Below are 22,676 nucleotides of genomic sequence, written 5' to 3'. Positions count from 1 at the left end.
AGATCCGAATTGTTTTGTACGAACGGAACAATACCTAACCTAAAGTTGGTTTTTAACGTTTGGGATTCTCCTCATCAGTAACTAGCATAATGTTGGTGTCAGTGAGATTGTTTTAGCATCTAATATTAATCATCTAACTGGCACCAAGATGGTGCTAGTTACTGACGAGGAGAATCCAAAACGCTAAAAACTAACTAACTAATGTTAATATTCACATTTCTTTTCCATCGGTCCCTCTTCTCACTGGGAAGCGATTCTACTAACTGAACCCTAGATATCACACCGGTCGGCTTTATTTCTCCCACGTAGGAAGATGTAGCCAGAGAATTTTCAAATCAAAGGATCTCAACGGGTTGTACTGGGGATGAACCCAGACCCACATTCCGGCTTGGGACTCAACCACCAGAGCAGTCTTCAAAACACCAATTTGTTGAGTAGGTATACTATTATTATTACTTTAAATGCTACGCCTCCCCGAACCGGTCACAATAAATGAATGCTCAACACGTCTGTCGGAATATATAACAAAAAGCAACTTCACCAACAATTCGTACAATGAATAAATAATATTTTAAAGAACCGTAATTTCTATTCCGGCTGAAAGTAATGAGAATAAAATGAATGAATTTCAAGGCGATTCGCGCGCTTAGATTGATTTCAAAGGTTCCCGAATTCAACCACCTATAAGTAAATTCACAATATTCGATTAAAAGAAAAAAATGTGCATTTTTCCAAAGTCGGTGGTCGACTCTGTTTCTATTCATCATATCAAGAGCATCAAGAAGCTATCAAGATCAACACTAAACGAAACAATGTAAATGAACATGTGCAAACTACACCAAGTATTCCAAAAATCATGAACAGCAGTGCGCTTGGTTTTTGGTTTAATGGACGTTTAACAGACCATGCTCCAACATCCCTCCTTCTTGATTGAGGCACTTTTAATCTTCAAAGAACGTCTTACAACTATGAAAGTCAGATAACATTGTCTAGGAAGACAATTGCGTAGTTGGTGAATCCATTACACTATACGTCACCTGAGATCGAACTCACACCACCGCTTTTAGTGATTTGGACATCAGCAACGGCACCTGGTTGTGAAAACCTGCAATACTCTTTGTTCTCAATACATTTTGAGTCCCGCTTTATTTTTTAAAACATTTTCAACACGGTTGACTGATTTGGCACAAATTTAGAAAAGAGTCTCAGGGTGACATGGAGTAGAAATAATTATGTAATGCTGGGAATCATTTTTTGATCATCCTACTCTGCAGCTGTTTACTAGAGTGGGACACGGTTATATAAAAAAATTAAATTTTGCTCCGAGTATCTTTCTGGGTTCCATTTAGGTCCCAGAACTAATCAGAAATTTTTTAGCTCAAGCGGTGAAACTATATTTTTGCGCCCACAGTTTAAAGTTTATATGGAATTTCATATGGGGAAATCGACTTTCGCAAAACAATTCTTCCAAGAGCCGCCCGTTACCACCTAAAAGTAAATAGATCTATAGGCAGGAAATTTGTCAAGGAAACAAAGTCTCAAACCGCGAAATGATCTGATACTTGTGGAAAAGGTTGTTAAGCAAAAACCTATTGACGCCCTGAAGATTGACGAAAATCTCAGTTTTTATAGCATCATTGCTGCTGAAGGTCGAATTATATACAAAAATTTTAAGTGTCATTTATTATGTACAAAATAAGCCTCAGTTTATCTCCCAAAACTCTTGTGAAGTGGCCAAACAGTTTAGATAATTGAAATAGACACATTAAGCGGTGATCAAAAAAATTGCATTTAATTGGAGAACCAACAGCAGTGGTGCTAGAAAAAATTAATAATTTATCAAACGTCAGAGTATCAATCAGTTTCTGATGCTTAATAACTTTTTTTGAAGCATCATATCGTATCGTTGGCTTCGAGACTTTGTTTCTTCGTTGTATTTCCAATAAAAGCCACATAACAATTTATTTTTAGGAGGCAATGGGCGACTCTTGGAGGAATTATTTTGTGAAAGTTAATTTTCTCATACAAAATCCCATATAAACTCAGTGGGCGCAAAAATATAGTTTCAGGTATCAAGCTAAGAATTTGCACAGTTGATCTAGGACCCAAATGGTACCTATAAAGTTGCTCGGAGCAGGAATCTAATTTTTGTCGCATCCCACTGCTTACACGCTTTCAATTATTGGGCCCCTTAGCTCAATAGTGCCCAGGGGCCCCGTGTCGTCTTAAGACGGCCCTGCGTGAGGGTGGTGCAAGGGGAGGGGAGTGATGAAGGAGGGAGGTGTAAGAGCAAGGCGGGGGGAGGGGCGGCAACGCAATACTCAACTACATATTTTGCCTTCCATTTGAGACTTGGTTTGAGAAAATCGGTTCAGTCATCGCCGAAGAACCGATGTGATTTTAATTGTGGAATCTCCCCGGAATTCCGGAATCGTCGATAGTGGACAATATATTCAAAGAATGTTTGATTGGCAATCAGTGATCTAGATCTGCGATTAGAAGTAATTTGGTGACCATTTCAATAGTTTTTAGCCTGAGGTATTACGATTGTACTGATTTATATGGGAAATTCCAGTGCATCCTTACTAATACCCCTGTAACTCGTGAAGCAAGAGTCAGAACCGAATGAAATTCAGCAACAGTCAACGGTATTACTGTATCTTTCATTTGAAATCAAGTTTGTAAAAATCGGTAGAGAATTCGTTGGGGAATGGGTGTGATATTAGCTTAGGAACTTGGCGGGTTCCCCGGGGGCGTCATGAACTGTCATAGGTGGCCAATGTGGTCAAAGCCGCTTTAATTGATCATTAGTGATCCAGACCCGCAAACTAGAGTAATGTTACACCAATTTTAATATGTTTTACATCATTTTAACATCACGGTGGTACCGGTTTATATGGGAATTTGCTATGTGACCGCACTCTTCAACCCGTAACTCCGGAACCGGAAGTCGGATCAACGAAAAATTCAATAGCAGCTTATGGGAGCGTTATACCTTTCAGATGAAACTAAGTTTGCGAAAATCGGTTCAGCCATCTCTGAGAAAATTGTGTGAGTTTAAATGACACACACGCACATACACACAGACATTTGCCGATCTCGACGAACTGAATCGAATGGTGTATGACACTCGGCCCTCCGGGCCTCGGTTAAAAGGTCAATTTTTACAGTGATTGCATAGCCTTTCTTTATATGAGAAAGGCAAAACGTGTATAATTTGTATATCTCCATTGTATACAATGAATTTCATGCTGGGTTCCATCTTGGTTCAATATCAAATTATTCCAAGGACCAAGAATCGGTACAAACTACAAAAGAATCCAATAGGCAGTGTTTCGAAATTGCTTGCATAATTATACATCGACCGTAGTATGGGTTGATCTACGAAGAATACATCACCCGATCCATGTAGAGAGGGATGGCATTTTATTGCACTATTGCCGACAATAAAAGAAACAGCAGTCTGTTTGTAGCGTATAGATGACGTTTAAAAGGAGCAATACTTTGGTGGTGTTATAGACAGTTGAAGTTATTTCGAGCTGGTGTTCTGGTAACCTACTCTGTACCTTCCGTATTGGCGGCAAAACGTCGAATAAGTGTTTTTTGTTCACGTAGTTTAAACATTATGCGTAACCATTGCCATCCAATGGGGCGGTACTAACAACGCAACAAAATGCTCGCTCGCCGATCAAACAGTAGATGAAATAACTGCTTTCACAAAATCTATTCTCGTTATTTGTACTAGTCGTATATTCAATAAAATTAGAAACGGTTGTGCAAATTTAAGATCAGCTAGATAATACAACAATAATCTAGTTATTTCCTTTAGTATAACGGCAGCCATTTACGTTAAAAAATTCAAGCAGTAAAATAAACACCGTCTTTCTAGCCTCTTTTGACCTGGGAGCGGAATCTTAGTGGATCACTTCTTGCACATGCCGCATTATGCTATATGGCCTCCAGGTTAACTATGTTCAGAGAAAGATAATTCTTTGGGGCTTCAGTCCCTAGGAACCCAACCACAACTGATTTGGATTTAAAGTTTTATGTCGATTTGTAGTGAATTGTAGTGTTGTCGTTGGTTCTGATAATCTTCCAGCAACTTTCATGCTTTGTCATGGAACACTTAAGTAAAGTTACAGTCAGAGCCTTCTAGTGAAAACAAACCTTAATTATTATTCTATTGTATTACAAACTGGGGCACCAGTTTCTACCGCGAATGGTCGGTAATCGAAAATCTTACTCCTATACGACATCACTTATAACTAGATCACTTACCATTTTGTTATTGATTTCGTGGAAGTGAATTTCGCAAACTTTATCCACCACGTCTTCGCTCTGAAATGTGACGAATCCAAAACCTGTAACGAGAGAAGCGAGAAAAACTTAAATTAGTTCGCTTGTTTTTTTTTACTCCATCACACCTTTCAGGTTGCTAAGTAAAGCGATTTTCACTTTTTTCCATTCGATACCCGAAGCACTGGATGCCGCTCCAAATCGGAGAAAAACAACAACTTTAATGACTGTTAATGATGTCACTTGCCAAACTAAGCTACTCCCTCCCCGCACCACCACCTTGTACTGTGGGGTGAGAAAGTTTCGGTCGCACCGCTCTGGTCGCGTCCCGGCCAAGAAGCGCCACGATCGCTAGTTATCACTTTATTTAGAAAGTAGCTCTTCCGGGACCGTCCGTTTATACGCGGACGGCGGCGGATGGTGCTGATGCGCTGATGCGACGGATTCACTAGGTGGAAAGCTCCTGTTGCGAGCTGCGAGCATGGCGCCAATTTCGATGTTTATCGAAGTACTTAAAAAGTAATTTTATGCACATACTTTCAACCCGCGCGGGGGTGTGGACTTTCTTCGCCGCTTCGAACGGGCAGCGTGTGTCGGTATTTTTTCTTAGAGGAGTTTTATCGGAATAATCTTGAGGATGGTATGAGGGGAGAAAGTGATGCCTTTTTGCAGTCTAAGAAGTTTTATAGCTTTCCAGGAAGTTTTGCACTTTTGCGCCTTCCATGGGTAGAGTGGAGATGGTGAGGTCGACTAAGTTGTGAACTCCTTGCGCTACCGGTAGCGATAGTCGATTGAATTATTCTCAATTCGTTTCTATTGTCATTCAATTCAATATTTCAATTGCTTCAAGTGACAAACGAACAACATTTTTTTTTCGAAAAGAGAGATGGAACAATTTATATTATTATTGTTAGGTTTTTAAACTACAATTCGAAAGGTATTTAAAGTCTAAAACTTTATCCGCAAAACAAGCTGAAACGTCCCAAACCGATCCAACTGAAAACTTAAAGTTCCAACAAACTGCTCCGAAACCTGCACGCATCGCTCGTGCACTCAACCGGAAAACTGCACAATACTGAATTTATTCAACCGCTCTGGAAAACTTGTGCAAACACACAGCAGAAGAAATCACTCTTCCGTTCATAATTGTCGTCAAACAGAATAGCTTTCTGTTGCTCACTTGTTGTTCTGTACATGCATGTGTATGTATGTGTATGTATGTATGTATTATTTGCTACTATGCTCCCACTCACCCACCGAACCCGGTTAGGCAGCCCGGCCGGCATCCAACTCCGGAGACGAGCAGGAATCCACTTGACTAGCGACCGGCCGAAATCGTTCAAACGGGAATGCTCCAGTAAAGCTCCTGAACACCATTCCTGAACTTGAGGGGAGAGGTCTTCCAGATCCTTCGGGTGGGTTGGGTGGCATGGTAGAAACTTTGTCACATGCAGCTGACCCGATCTCGTCTTGTTTCACGGCACCAAGAGCTGGGAGCGCTGGGTGAGGGGGAGAAACTGTCGTCAAACCGACCGACTTGGGCGATATGCGATGGCCCATCATGGCAGTGAAACACACGTGTTCACAAACATTTTTTCCGAATGGGAAAATTTCCATAAAAGCTTTTGTTGAATTATTTTACTATTACTTCTTATCTTGATGAAAATGTTCGTTTCTAGATTCGCTTTGCACCGGCAACCGCGGCGGCGGCGACAGTCAGCAGTGTTTCGCTATTCACTTTGTAGCACCTATACCAGAGTAGACCGTCCCCGGCAGCAGCTGCTGCTGCTGCTGCGTGTGTGTGCCACAAGAGGGGGTTGAATCGTCCTCGTCGTCACCGACTCGCATAAACACACTACCATACACGGTTTGCCATATGAAAATTGCTTTTATCAACAATAAAATGTATTTTTAGAAGATTCTTATTTCTTTTGTGTTATTCGCTCTCTTCAACGGTTCGGGATTCTTTTGTTGTGCGCCCGAATGTTGGCTCCGATTTTTTTCCTACTTTCAAATTTTTGTTTTCCAAGGGAGAATCAGTCAACCCAGTCACAGTCGGGGCTTCAATGGTTGTTACGAGATTCTGGTTGTGCCGGGATGGGACAAAAAAAATCCAGCGGCGGGAGAGATGGAAGGGGAAAAAATGTAACTTTTCTCCGACAATTGCGTCACCGTCGCTTCGTTGATGGCGGATAGAACAAAAGATTCTTCGCGATGAAGGGCGTGAGGCGGTACGGGGGCGCGTTACGCCCGCAGACACACTTGCAACACCATTAGCTTCTACAATAAGCTCGTTTGAGAAATGGTACCGGCTTTTGAAACGTTACATTCGTAATTTCAAGATTGAGTTTTTTCGAGTCTGCATTCAAATCTGCATTGTTCGTTTCCAGGGTTTTTCTAGATACAGTGGGCTTTCCAATGTTAAAACGAACTGTAAACGATACATGGCGCTAGAAGATATTTTAAGTTTCATAGTACACTACAGGTGTGTAATCTATGTTTTAAGAGTGACTTCGAAAGTACCATAAAACCTACATTGTTTCTTGAAACACCAACCCCGATAATTTAAGTAACAGGATAAGGTCAAAACATTCCCATATTTTGTTCCAATTAAAAAATCTTTTCCCACAAGATAACTGCAACGTCAAAGTTGTAATAGTTAAAAATTTCAACACTGACTTTCGGCTCTCTACTTCAAAATAATTTATTATTGGCGGTGGTCAGCTATTTTCGTCCGCGTCCCTTATCATTTATTTTTATAAAATGATTCATAAACAGTGCTGTCTTTGAAAATGAACCACCTCGGTTATGCAACTATATTTTTTCGCCCTTATTTTAATGCAAATAATTAAGCAGTCTTCATTTCGTTATATTCTGAATTGCACATATTTGGTCGCATGTAATTTCAAATGTTCTTTGATTTGATAGCTTCGTATCCGCCGGTAGATGCCAAACGAGCTGACACTTTTTTAGACTGAACACTGAACTAATTTATTTGTTTGTTTAGTGTTTATTTGACCAACTAGGAAACTAATCCACTGGGTATTTAATGCGCGTGGGGAATACGCATGGTCTTGTCTGAGTGAGTGATGACTTGAATTATGTATGAGGGTTGAGAATTACTAATTCGTAAGAAGAATTCAAAACCAGTTAGCAAATTTTCGGCAGTCATATCAGCACGAAGAACAAATGTTTTACAGTCATATGCATTGGTTTACTTTTAGTCCATTAAATCATCAATGAATTATATTATTTGTTCTTATTGTATTAAGCACTTGCAAATGCTTTGGAGTAGTACATGTACTATATTACTGTGACGTTGATCATATTTCTTCATGAATATAAAAATATTGTAGGTTAATTATTGAAGCAAAAAGTGACAAGATAGTGTCTTTTCGTTCTTATTGTTTTCAATGTTGTTCTAGTAATTAGCGTAAATACGCGCATATGTCATCGGTTGTATATCCGATATACAAAGTTAGTCGTTTCAGGTATTTCGGTAGGGCTTATTTTATACCGTTTCAAATGTGCCTTAGATCGCATCACAACGCGCGCAAATAATTATAACACAAGAATCAATCATCCGCAGAGAATGAAACCAACGCGTAATTGTCATTAATAATAATAATACCAAAATTTATGCACCATAAATAATGCGTGTATTACGACATCTTTAATTACATAGATATATCGACAAATATCTCGAGACACTAAAGTAATCGCTTTTCATTACACTGTATGGTTTTTGAAATGTCGTGTTTCGCCGGAATGAAGGAACAAGGAATGATAAAATCGTTCACCTGCCGTTTGATTAAATTAAACATGTGCAACACTCTGTTCAGAGCTGAAGTTGCTTTTTTTACAAACCGAGCACTTCAAAATTAATTCAATGAAAGATAAATCTATCATAAATTCTCAGCAGCCGGCTGCTCAGAGCAATAAACACATGGTAACACTACTGAGAATTTCATAGATCGTATCACTCATCAAAGTGAATCCAGATTTGTGTAACTCTTTACCCAATCCTACTAACAAAAACTGCTTCCCGTGGCAAACGTGAAAATGCAGAGGTATACACAGGGCCGCCGAGAGGGGGGGGGACCGGGGTGTTTCCCCCCGGGCTCTCAGTTTTGAAGGGGGCCCGGATTTTAAACAGAAACCAAAATTTTGACAAATACTTTTTCGACAAAACTTTATTTGAGAATACAATTAAAAATTCAATATCTTGTGTATGAGGTAACTAGAATAGCGAAAATTCTACTAACATTTTAATAGTTTTGTTTTGAATTTTATATGTCATGGAGCATGAAGAGAAGATCTCTCAGTTCACAATCCTGCAGCTGCCAATGATTCTAAGATGCATACGTTCAACTAAATTGCTAAAATGTGTTTGATTGATTTCGAAGAGAAAATTTAACTCTGCTACCAAACCAAATCAACTAGTTAGCAAGATTAGCTAACTAATGTAGTAAGTTAAATCCGCATACAAAATCTTTTCGTTTTGGAGGAGTGAGCGTGAGATTTTGAACGTCGCTTCCTGAACGTAACGATTTTATTTTTATTTTTGAATTATTTTCTAGAAATCAGTTACAACATTCTTGTAAAATATTTTAAGGTGTGCTAACACACCAACACAAATAAAAGAACAATTCTTTTTTTATAGGATTATGAATGTTTTCGAAACCAGCATAGCGTAAAATCCAACCAAAACCCTTATTTGAAATTTGATGGATGTTTCTCATTTTTGTTCCATTTTTTTATTCCTACATGGATTTGTATTGTATTTGTATTTCTACAATTGTAAGATTCTGCCTTTTTTTTATCTTTTTGCATACTTTGATTTTATCCACCTTTTTACGTGCCTTACTTTTGCCTTTTTTCTATTGCTAACTCTATCACTTACTTTAATTTATAGTTTTTTCTCTGTTATTTAATTTTATTCGCAATTTTTTGAGAAAATTCTGCTTTCTTAATTTTTTTTCTTATTGTTTCATATTTTAATACCTTGCTTTTTTATTTGTTTCTTTTGCCATTCCATCTAATTTTTAGAATTTGTTTATTTGCTACATTTATTCTTTTTTCTATTTCCTTTTTATTTTTCATATTTTTTGCATTTCCAAAATTTCCAATTTTACTTATTCAAATTCATTCCAATTTGTCTTATTGTTTATTTTTTTACCTTTCTCCTATTTTCTTCATCATTTTCTAGTTTTTAGCTTTCCGTTTATCGTAGTTTTATTTTTTCCCATTGTTCATCTAATATAATTTTATTTATTTTTTATACCTTTTTCTTAAGATTTAATTCGTTATTGTTATTTCTTAATGATTTCCATTTAACCTATTCTGAAAGTACTTTCTCAGTTGACCATTTTCCTATACGTTAACATTGAATTCTTTTTATTTTCCTAAAAAAAACATTTAATTTATCTTTTCTTGACACTATGCGTACTTTTTCTTAATTTTACATTTAGTTCGTTGTGTGAATTTATTTCAAAATTCATTTCTAGTGCTTTTTCTATTCTTTGAATAGTATCCATTTTATTCATTTTTTTTCGTGTTAATATCTTCATTTTTGTGTTTCTATAGTATACCATGTTGGCTTTTTCCTATTATTTTTTGTTTTTCATTTTGTCTGTTTGTTCCGTTTTTGTTCAATACTTCCAATTTTCTTTACTTTTTCGTCTTTTCATCATTTAAATTTTCCAGCTTTTCAAAACTTTCTGGCTTGTCAATTTTTTTTAATTTCTTTGTGGTTATTTTGTTCTTGTCTTTTATATATACTCCTCTAGTTTTGTGCATTCTTAACGTTTTATTTATTTTTTTTTCTATTGCTTTAAATATGTCTTGTTTTTAATGTTAAATAAATTTTTTTATTTTAGATTTATCGAGTTTTTCAGTTTTATTCATTTTTTAAATTAATGTTTGTATTCTTTTTAGTAGTTTTTTTCATTTTCATTGATTCTAAAAAAAATTCCTACTTCCCTATCGATTTTTCAATAATTTCACCATTTGTTCAATAACGTTCGACTTTTTTAATCTTCGCAATATGTTTTTTCTAGTTTCCTGTTTTCCTTTATCAATTTTTTATAGGTTTTGTTTTGGTTTTTCTCGATTAAATATTTTTTGACAATTGACATTAATTTGTTTATTTGGTTGATTTTGTTATTTTTAGCTCTTTTGTACATTCTTTTAATATTTAGTTTTCCTATTGTTTTTTTTTATCTTTTGCCGTTGATCGCCCTTTGGATATTTTTAATTTTTGTTATTACTACATTTTTAATCTTGCCATTTCCTTACTTTTATAAATACTATTAACAAAAATGGCACTCTACGTTTTTTTTCCTTCATTGGCACTACAAAGAACTAGAGCAAAAAATTGGTACATGAATATAAAATTTCAGTGTACTATACATAATATCAGTGAACTCCAATGGATTTTAAACATTGACTTTTTTGTACTCAGGCAATACACAGTGGTGGGGGCCCGTACGATGGACTCCCCGGGCCCGTATTTTCTCTCTGCGGCCCTGGGTATACATGGTCTCCATAACAATGTTTATTATATTAACATTCCTTCCCTGCCGCGATGACTGTAAGAAAGTTTCCATGCATTTTAAAGTATAGCTACTTCCCCAGGCCAATTCGTTGATTCTCTGTGCAATTTCGCTTGTTCTGGTCAATCACTCATGCTCTACTTCAAAATAATTAATTATTTAAAAAAGGAACTTTTTCGTAGCAAATTTAATATGATAAAAACTCATTTGAAATGTTATTCTCAGAGATGTTTTGGTTGCCTATCCATAAGGACTTCTGTAAAATTACGGATATACATTGATCTCCAAATTGAAGTCGCCTAATTACCATGCGGGTATAGGAGCAAAATGTCCAATTAGAAGCACGCTTATTGCTAAAAAGATAACATAGCTCATGGTCACACGGGCGAAAACTAAACCATTTCAACCTACTTTGCGTTACAACCACGTACAATAAGAAAACCCGGGGATAATCGGACCTACCTAAGCAATTCGCCCGTTTAGGTGGATAGATTTTATAGAATTTATCTGTCAAAGGTCCTAATTGTTAGTTTGAAACCTCAGCTACATTTTGTAGGGGTAATTTGGAGTTCTAAACGGGGCAATTCAGACTGTCATTTTTTAAATTGATTTTACTATGGAATTTTTTTCTACCTATGAAATCTTTATTGGAGAAACTCCATAGGAATTTTTTTCTACCTATGAAATCTTTATTGGAGAAACTCCATAGGAACCAAAAAAAAAATGTGAACAAAAAATAATCTGGGTTGTCACAGCTGTCGATTGGCGCATCATATATTTTCTTTGCTGTAGCGTGTGCAATTGTATGGGCAGTCGCAAGCCGCTGAACGGTGTTTGATGGAATAGGGGGTCCGTACGCTCACGCATAATGGACGATTGGCATAATTCACAAAAATACAAAAGTAATCGCAAGGCTTTCTTCATTGTAGAGATTCAACTTCACGCTCGTTTTGTCGGGTTAGAAAAAAAACTTTGCCTTGATATGCCATGCCTTCGTATAACTTTAACGAGAGACTGCAAAATGAAAATTAAAATAGATTAAAAAAATTTTTTTTACTTTTTCCGCGGATGAGCTAGATGCTTGCCACATTCAATGAACTGTTTTGGTTCAAGCACATTCAAAGCCTATTAGATGCATTACCAATACAATTTTCAAAATAGTGAAAAATAAAGCAAAACAATGAACATGGATATGGATCGTATCAGCATTAGGCTACGAATGTTTGGTTTGTGACCAGGGGCGAAGCCAGGGGGGGGGGAAGGTTTTTCGGGTTTGGATTTATTGGATTGAAAAAGAAAACTTGCTGACAAATTTAATAAAATATTGTACAATAATAATTTTGGAGGTATATATTGTCTGATCCTATTGTTTTGAGAATCATAAGGACACTTAAAACACTGTGGGAATTGGAGGTCCATAGTTGTCAAATTATCATGAGCTCTTTTTTGTAGAGATGTTCTGAAATATAGATTAGGGGCAATTATTCGAAAAAAAACCTATAAGCATGGTTGAAAATATTTTTTTTAATATTTCAGGTTGGTGGCCATTAATAATGTATCTTTAAATGTTGAATTGAATCGTGTAATAATTTTGTATGTGAGGACTCGTTCTGGAGTTGTGAGCTTTATTAGTGAAAAAAGTAAAATTTATGCCCGAAAACATTTTTTACGGTCACGATCACATTAATTCGAAACAGTCAGCTTTGGATGTTTAGTATTTTTGAAGAATATAACAACGTAAAGCAGCACCTCTTCTAATAAAATAATTTTTGGCGGTTAATCTTCACAGAAGTAATTATAAAGTATTTATTCTACAAACAAATTTAGTTCGAGATTTAATGTCTTCAGTAAAGTTTTTGAAAATGCCGTTTTAAACAATTTTGAACAAGGTGGGCAAACCGTAGTGCACAGCTCACCTAAGTTCAATTCCCAATACCCGCACATAAGGTTAGAAATTTATCTAACCTTAAAAAAGCGCCAAAAGGGCTTATGGTTGAAGCATCTATAATCCAAATGAAAAAAAAACTTGTTGAGTACATTCCATAATTAATTTTGTTGAAGACATGAATACTTCGTGTATTCAGAATATAGAAATATATTAGACTATATGTAAAAGAAAATCTTTGAAATAAATTATTCTGGTATTAATATAATTGATAAATTTCTTCTGCCTCGTATAAACCGAGGAGAACGACACTCAATGATTTGTTGATGAAATTAACTTATAATTTAAAAGTTTGATTGGATTGATAAAGATTGGCATTGTTTACTTTGGAACGGAATCGAATTTCCAACATTACTTGATAATGGTTTGGAATGGCCGAAGATCGTTTGTGACGGCGTCGGTGGTTGAGTGGTAAGCGTGACTGTCACTCATTCCAGTTGGTCTGGGTTCAATCCCAGCCGAGGTCGTTGAGAATTTTCTGAGGTGAAAAAAAACTGTGGTCACATCTTACTTCGGAAAGCCGTTAATCCCCGGTCCATGAGTTGATGGATCGATATATGTAGTCCAGATAGTGGAATCTCACCACTATGGCGTCGGTAATGAAAAAGTAGATTCCAACTTCTATACTTAGTAACAAATATCCTCCTCTCATGATACTTGTGGAGTGCGCAATAGTATATACGGCCTCTAGAAAAAGCAAGTATCAGGCTAACATTCCTTCCCTTTCCTTCCGCGATCTACGTTCGGGCCTGGTCGGTGCCGATATTGATCAATAAACACTTTAAGATTACCAGGAGTTGCACATTGAAAGATGTTTCGCTATTTCCAAGCATAATTATCTACTCATTCCCTGTGAAACTTCAGCTAGTCCAGATCGATAACGGAGTAGCAGCCAGGGGTGGTCGCACAAGCTCAAGCTGGAATGGCCGAAGATGGTTTGAAATGCGTCAAGAAAAAAAAAATAATCGCTCGAGATTCACGTTTGAGTGCTCGATGAAATCCAAGCAAAACATTGCCAGCGGTATAACTGCAGGAACAAATCAATTTAAAAATATAAATTTTGTTGCCAGAATTATTGAAAGATTCGAAAATAGAGTATGCAGAGTTTCTAGTTACACCAATTTGGTTGGAATTCGAGGAAAATTGGATTTAGAGGGGATAGATTTGTTGCAATTTTTAGCAATAACGATTATTTTAAAGTTCCTCTCGGTATAAACAATAAAATTCACATTCTATTCATAGTAGTTTCTGAAGCTTACAATAAAGTTTTATTGAAAAGAAGTTGCTTTAGAAAAATTTCTTGAATATCGTTTTATATCTCGGTATATTGCATTTATGTAGCCTTCATATTTTCAAAAAGGTTAAGAAATGACATTATCAACAACTTTGCTGAAGACATCAAGTCTCTTACTATTTCTGAAGAGTTATTCCTCCATGATTACTTCAAGGAGATTTTATTACCAAAATTATTTTATCAAAAGATTCATGTTTCTTCAGTTGCTGCATTATACACCCAATCACTTCGACTGGTTGTCAAATGATGAAATTGTTGGGGGTAGGGCCGCTGAAATCTTGACCTGCTTCACATAGAATACGTGAGGATAAGTCGTAAAATAGGTCAGGATAGTAGTGCCATTCCTAGGAACACACAAAACTATTGTTTGAAAGTCGAACTGAAAAAGTAAGTCAATGTAAACACAAAAGAGTAGCATAACTGAGATTCTACCAAAGACGCCAGAACTTATGCTACGATTCTGTCAGTCCCATTCAGATTTATTCACAATATGTGGTGGATGGGTGAATAAACATGGAACAGGACAAAGACTTCAAATAAAAAAAAATCAGCGAAATTATTGCAAACCTTTTTCGCTCGTTTTCTCAGTTTCATGGAAACCCAATCTTAACAGATATGTGGTCTTGGGGATAGTAAAGCTGTAGCGAAGATCGTAAATCAATTTATCAACAGGAAGACAACCCCATGCCGTATCGTGAGAAATGAAGTCTCCTCGATACCTGGAAGAGTTCCGCAATATCCGTTGCCCGTTCCCAACCTAGACGCAATCTAGTCTGGTTCTGCACTACGTTGAATCTCTGGTTAAAAAGTCACATGAGATTTTTGGTGCGGGAAACTCCTTGTTTCAATTCAAATTTCCAAGACCAGGAGCTGTCTGCTTCGGTTGTCAGAGTTTTCTTTGAGCTGGTATATTTTTAGTAGCCTTTCAAGAGCGAAATTTAAGCCTTTACAAGAAATCTCATCTGCCTATAGTTTTTAGGAGCAGTAAAAGATGGGATTGATCAGCGTCACACTCTTCATGAGCCAAGTGAGCATATTGGTTTATCGTGGTGAGTGACGAAGCTATTTACTCTTTCTGCAAAAGAGTACCTCGAGCGCCGTGTAAGGGAATGCGTCATTGTCCTCGAGCCCCGTTTTTATGCGGGCGTGGTACTAGATCATGTGAGCTCTCTCCACAATAGTCACACCAAGCCTTATTGTTTCAACGGTCCATTTTATTGTAATTAGTGAAATGCTGCAATGCATGACAGGCAATGCTTGTGGAAGAAGACGTAATTAAATGCAGTCCCGCCAAACGTCACCCTACTCGAGATCGAAGGGACACACCATTTTGTCTCATCCAGTGCCTGGACGGTTGCCATTTAAAACCTTCGCTCGCTGGAGTAAGGGGTCCTTGAAAAAATAAATCTCGTGCTTCAGTAGATCCACAAATAACAAATTCGAATCGGTGACTACACCGTCGATCTCAACTTTGCGCGCGGGCATGCATGTACGGTAGTTCTTCATCAAGGCTGGCCGTCAGTAACGTCATTTGCTTACTTTAGACAGAATATCACAATTCTGAACTTAACTAGGCAAACTTTCTGGATATCTGTCATAGCTGAAAATGTCTGCGTCAGTTTTTTCGAAGTCTTTAAAATACTTAGCGGATTGAGCTTAAACGGGAAGTCGGAGTTTTTTTTATCACAAAACTTGTTCGACATTCATCTAAGCATCAGCTGCGCCTTTTCAGGGGAGTTTATTCATGCACCGTCATGGAGCCTGGCGCAAAGCGTAAGCGTTCATAAGATACAAAGGAAGAGACAGAAATTATGGGAGACAAAATAAATTGAAAGACGAATCAGAGGATCTCAAGGGTATAAAGTGCTCAAACCGGAAATAATTTTTTACGACTTTGAGAGAAAGGCCACAATGGACCTCTTGCGTAATGTTAAGGTTTATTTATACATTCAGTATAAACGAATTTTTTCACAAGTCGGAATATCGCAAATAAACATAACGGTTTATAAAGAAACAAATATTCCAATAAATTCTTAGTATTGATGTATAAATGCCGGTAAATCATCATGATGAGTTATGGTCCATCAACGACCATGTGGTAGACTTGAATGAAATGCCCAATTCCTACCAGCAGACGACATTAGATTCTTCACATTTTCCTTTCTATCATGTCCATATGAGCCTGCCTAATTCAGTTAGATGCCTTTTAAAACTATAATAGTATTAAGTCATTTTTTCCTATGAAATGAATATCGAATAATAGCAACACAACCGAAACATATCTTACCTACAAGAACCCTTGACACAGCTATTTTCCCTAACTGCTGCAGAAGCGAAAATTCAAAAATAAACTTTCCCAAACAACCCTCGAAATCCGCCGAAATCACCCTGTTTGAACTATGTTCCAAACTTTGGAATTCGAACCGAAAGAACCAAACCCCGCAGAGTTATGACGGGTGGATAAACGTGTATCAAAAGCACACATCGAAAAATAGTTCCCCCGCAGTCCCAACAAAGACTGCTCCTGCCGTTGATGGGTTTTCCAACCGATTTTTGTTGTAAATTTACCCCTCCAAAAAGATGAAATGTCAAAAACTTACAACACGAAAAGTTCATCCTCTGAAATGTGGAAATCTGTGCAGCCCGTTCTCTCCCCCCACCTCGTTTCGATGCCAGTTGCCACACATCGGCTGCTGAAGGTTACTTGATGGATCCTTCCGACCGCTCCTTGTCCTTGCTTCAACTTCAGCCAGAACCGACCCGTCCTTTAAGAAGAAACTTTTATCTGATATATATCTTTAAACTTAATCCTTCGTAACCGCACTCTTCTTCTGGGTAAACACATACACCGACCACGTGCCCAGCAACCCGATAATGGTGAATGTTGAGGTCGACGCTGATGGGTAGAAGCTTTGATGTTAGTTAAAGATAACATGGAACCGAATTGATACGGATCACCGAATCTTGCTTCGTTACTGTGACCTTAGCAGTGACTTGGCTATTAATCGCCGGGATAGCTTAACTGCGCAGCAAATGTATGAAGTTATTCAATCGAAAGAGGCATTTGACGATGGAATAAGTTACCGAAACACGAAAGTTATCGCTATTGTTCGATTAATGAACCAATTCGAGCAGGGTTTATTTATTCAAAATTTTAATATATGGAAGTGAATTTCACCAGCAGAAGAAAAAAAAAACTGAACTGAATCGAGGCAATTATGGTTTCCGTTTGTTGAAAATGCACTTCATTTTCCAATTCCTTGGAATCACGGATCGGGACTGCGCGGTGGGCGAAAGCTAACCAAAGTTATGCTCAAAATTTTGCCGGATGCCCGTGGAAGGGGAAAGAAGGAAAATGTGGAACGGAAGCAAATTTCAGGATCATTTAACTTTAACGTTCCAATTTATTCTTTTCGCCAGCTGCTGATGCTGCTGCTGCTGTTGATGCTGATGATGCTGTTGCTGCTCGGAGCAGAGATAAAGTTGCAATTCGCCTCCTGTGTGCAAAAGTTCGGCTATTATTTGACTTGTCAGCAATCGCTCGGGGGAAAACGAGTGGAAGCTGTTGCCTAATGAGTGAAATCGATCCTTGGGAAGTATTTTAAAGTTGCCCGAATAAGGTGGATTTAAATTTTTGAGGTTTAGCTGGTTGGAGTTTTAGATTCGAAGATTGTTTTGGACATTTTTTAGTCGGAGCCGTCGTTTATAGATGAGGCAACGCGGGACTTCTATTCAGTATAATGCCATTTAGTTCATTCATCCTAAAAAAAATCTGTGTTCGGATGGCAGTCGAAAACGATATTTTTGAAAATCAGCCTTTTATTTACTGTGCAGATCGAAAATTGATTGTTGTCTTTACAGCTTCCTTTTTTCCTTCCTCTATCACTGTCTTTACAATTGATTTTACTTTTAAGTTTTAAGAAAGCTCTTAAATATCAATTTGGCACATCCGACTCCAAAGAAAAAAAAACTCGCTTGGAATTGCTAAAATGAAAAGGTTTATTTGATGTATAAAAAATAGACATTTAACGAAGCTAAGTTAAAATAAGGTAAAGTAAAATTTTGGATTTTTATATATTTTGTGCAAAAAAATCGAACAACATACTCAAAAAGTATAACAAATGAGTATTTTATAAGTAATCTACGAAAAAGGATTCGAGTGATCAAAGTCACTCAATAGCGAATTTGTTGTACCCGTCAATTCTAGACGGGTGCAACAGTGCAACGGCCAGTAATGCTAGAACATTCCCAGGCCCGTAACCCTGTCCCGGAGTTCACATCCGGTTCAGAGTTACCAAACTCCATCACGGCCAGTTCGCCCATATAGTCCACTTTTGGTGTGTACCTAGGCCTAGCGAATTCGTCCATCGCCGGACACGAAGACCGCATCTATCACTGCGCCGATCCATACCATCCACGTAAAGTGTCGTTAGTGAAGTTCGTGATCATCCGCAACGGACCTTCCTGCGTTTATACCGGACCCAATCTAGTTTGTAGCTCAGTGGCAACTTGGCAACCAACTCCTGCATCATCATCGAGTCGTTTAGGAGGTCGCAGAGTCCAGACGTTTCAATGTGGTCGTATAATTCCTTCACCGTTATCCTGAAGCTGATGAACGCCTCCAATCGCTCTCGGCATTGGCATATTCCTCACCTTTGATAACAACGTTCTGAGTCTGTCGATATCCTTCCATTTTCTATTCCGGTTTGGAGGCAGAAACACCGCCTACAGCTCCATACTGACCCTTTAACGCGTTGACCTTATTAATAATGTCAACGAACTGTTTCCGAGTAGCATCCCGCTTCTTTGAGAATTCACGTTCGTCGGTCAATTGGCAGTTAATCAATTTCTGCTCACGCTTTAGCTGCCGACGAAGCAGTCATAGACGATTGCCCTGAATTTTTTTTCTGGTAGTATTAATGCTTGTAGAGTTATGATAATCGATCAAATGGTGAATGTTTTGCTCCGTATAAGTCGACGGGATATACGGATAAAGCATTCGAGCAAGCGAACCATTGGTGTAGCTTGCAAAATTGCTTTCAAACAAAAGCTTATCTACCGGACTCACTAAAATGTTATAGAATTTGTTGCATTTTTCTAAGTAGAATTAAAGTAGCCAGGGCACTGACTGGACATTGCAAACTCAATTATCGCATGGGTACTATTCAGCGTGCTGAGTATTATTCGCATGATCTTTGTGAATCCGCGTATGGAACCTCATATCATTTGATATGTCACTGTCCAGGAGTAATTCAATTGCGCATCTGGATTTTTGGTTATAGCAATCTTGATTTACAAAATAACTTTCGGCATCGATATCCGGTAATCTATGTTGTTAATCCCATTCTGAAAATACGGTTATTGTTGAGGCTATAGAGAATTTATCTAAACCGAAAACTGCCATTTTGGATTCAGGCATCGATTTCCGTCATCTACTCATCAGTCCCATTCCGAAAATACCAATAACATCTTCACTGAAAACCTGTCGACAATTGCAGCATCAATGCAATGCTGCTGTTCATTTCTGTTTCCCTTTCAAATGCCGGAGTAGATTTTTATTAGACTATTCCCATTACTTTTGCAGTGGTAGCGGGCTTGCTACTGTGCGTAAGGTGGTAGCTTTGCCTACGTGAGTTCTCTTTTGTCAGTTCTCATGGTAAAGAGGGACAAGTCTGTCGTTAACGGGAGACATGTTGGTTGACTTGATCGGTTCGTAGTAATGCTACCTAAGCTCGACTCCTACCCGATCAGAATGAAATAACAAGATTATAACAGAACACAATTTTTGTAACATATTGTGTTATAAATTAGGTCTCGTTAGTAGTTAAAATAACAGAAATGTATAACAAGTAACAATGCGAGATATAGTTTTGAAATATTTCTGTTATGTGTTTCTGATCGGATACCAGCAGAAGACAAAAGATTAGTCTGTAAGCTTTGAAGCCTGTTTCTAATGACTTCACATCCTTGCTCTCACTTGAGTACTATGGCTCCGAATTTTCATAACTTTCTCTACTCAGTAATCTTTAGCTAATTGAATGTCGTTAAAAAGTAAAAAAAAGAAAATGTGACTGCTTATTAGTCCAAATAAAAAAGGAAAAATACTGACAATTTACATTTTCATAGGTTTAAAATTGTTGGAAAGAGTAAATGTTTTTAATATGTATGCACTGCTTGGATAATAATTAGAGCGGTTACATCAAATTATCTTGGGATTCAAAAGAAGTTTAAACATCGATTTACGTCATTATTTTTCTGCTGCTTTTTAAAAGAACCCCCTTTTCGGCTTATCCTGACAAGCCCCTTTCAAATAGTACATAGGTATATTTATGGCAGTTTTCACTGTTTTAAGGTAAACAGAAGTCACAATTTTGAATTTATAAATGGCTTTAATCATCAATTTCCGTCGTCTACTGACCACCACCTTTCAAATGATACCTATATTGATGGTGTTTTTTACTGTTTTGAGGTTACCAGGACCCGTCATTCCATATTGATTGTGTTTTACACTACTTTATGGCAAACGGAAGCCGCCATCTTAGATTTCAAATTGTCCTGATCATCATTGTTCAAATCATCATTTTTCGTCTTCTACTGACCAGAACCCTTTAAATGACATCGATATTGATGATATTATCACTATTTAATGGTTACCGGAAGCCGCACTCTTGAATTTCAAAGTGGCCTTAATCATCAATTTTCGTTATCTCCTTATCATAACCTTTCAAATGATACCCATACTGATGGTGCTTTTCACTATTTTGTGGTTACCAGAAACTCCCACCTTGAATTTCAAAACTGCCTCAATCATGAATTTCCGTATTGATCACGACTTTTCAAATGATATCCATATTGCAGTCATCTTGAATTTCAAAATGGCTCCAATAATCAATTTACGTTACCAATCACCAGAGACTATCTTATTGACTTTGGTCGATTTCGACTATTTACCCCGATCCTCATTTGACGGGTGTTCACTGGATCAATTGAAAGCGGTGTCTTTTCATTTGGCCTGCGTTAAGCCAAACCGAGCTGAGCGCCATAATTTTTTCTGGTATTTTTCATGCTAAAATGCATTTTTATATAACTTATCATTAACCTTACAAGTTAAAGACCACTTATTTGCTTTCGTTTGATATATGTGTTTTCCCAAAATAATAAGATGTGGCTGTTGCTGGTGCTATGTTGGATGCGATAGCGATTTTAGATCGTGTATCTTTATATGTCGCCTGGTCCTCTTTGGCTTAACACAGGCCATTTGACCGAATCATACGAAGGTTATTAAATATCAGCTGCGACTCATTTGAAGCCACGGTGAATGAAAAGCCTTGAAGTGAACATCAGTTTAATAACATCCGATATGTTAAATGAATATGATTCTTGCAACATCGCGATGTCTTCCGGGATTATTTGCGGGGAGTTAAGAATTCAGTGATTCGTCATCACCGTCGCTAAGGAGGTTCCAACAAAGGAGCAAAACTGTCCTCCCAAGCTAAAAGGTAAGGACCGCTGCTGGAGCAGCCAACGCACAGTGGGAAAAAATGGACCCAAAACGCGACATTTTTTGAAAAGGCTGGATGTCGTTTACCAGGTAAGGTTTTTCTTATATAAAAAGGGCTGAAAAATTGATTACTAGTATTTACAATGACCGCACGGTACGCTATCATGCCCGTTTTGCCCCATTTCTCCTTTTCGTTTGAGTTTATTTTCAAAACTAAATATATATCTCGGAAGAAAGTTGGAAACGACTGACAAAAATTGATATTTCTTATGTGAAAAAGTCCAGAAAATCGGTTGAAGACATTTAGAATCATCTCACGAAACGTATACATCTATTTTACCCCAATTCTCCGCAAAACTAAAGTTTGAAGTCAATCCTGGCTTTATATTTCGGTAAAAGGCTATATGCGGCTGATCAAAAGTGCTGATTCTTATGTATAAAAATCCAGGTTTGAATATAGTTAGACTGGGCGCCCGAAACGTATGTACCCGTTTTACCCCGATTCTTCCCATAACTCAAGTATAAAGTCAAACCAGGCTCTACATTTCAGAAAGAGGCTGAATGCGGTTGATCAAAAGTATTATTTCTTATGCAAAAGATTCTGGGAAATCGATTGAAGATAGTTAGAATGGCCGCACGAAACGTTTGTATCCGTTTTACCCCAATTATTTACAAAATACAAGCGTGGTGATACACCTTACTCAATATTTCAGAAAGAAGCAGAAAGCGGTTGATCAAAACTATTTTTTTTATGCCAAATAATCGAGGAAATCGATTGAAGGTAGTACGAATGACCAGACAAAACTCGTGTATACGTTTTACCCCAACTTCTTCCCATAGCTCAAGTATGAGCTTAAACCTGGCTGTACTTCTCGGAAAGAGGCTGAATTCGGCTGATGAAAAATAGTAATTCTTATGTACAAAATAGATAGTTAGAATAACCGCACGAAACGTATAGTCGTTTTACCCCCATTTTTCCCATAGCTCAAGTGTGAGGTTAAACCTAGCTCTGCTTCTCCGAATGAAGCTGAATGCGGCTGATGAAGCGTAGCAATTCCTATGTAAAAACTTCCAGGAAATCAAATG

At 37.6% G+C, this 22,676-nt stretch overlaps 1 protein-coding gene across 1 annotated transcript in view; it reads right to left on the bottom strand.

Moving 5' to 3' along the window:
- Positions 1-6,144, bottom strand: part of LOC131688343 (ice-structuring glycoprotein-like) — a 43,872-nt gene extending 37,728 nt beyond the window's left edge. The window contains exons 1-2 of the mRNA XM_058972547.1: positions 6,051-6,144; positions 4,279-4,361 (exon numbers count right to left, since the gene is read on the bottom strand). Coding sequence (XP_058828530.1) covers positions 4,279-4,361; positions 6,051-6,144 — 177 coding nt within the window. The remainder of the gene's footprint in view (positions 1-4,278; positions 4,362-6,050) is intronic.
- Between the last annotated feature and the right edge of the window lie 16,532 nt (positions 6,145-22,676).

This window comes from Topomyia yanbarensis, chromosome 3 (assembly GCF_030247195.1).
Source record: "Topomyia yanbarensis strain Yona2022 chromosome 3, ASM3024719v1, whole genome shotgun sequence".
Lineage (NCBI taxonomy): Eukaryota > Metazoa > Arthropoda > Insecta > Diptera > Culicidae > Topomyia > Topomyia yanbarensis.
Note: the sequence above shows the minus strand (reverse complement) of the source record. Positions and strands in the feature narration are given on the sequence as shown.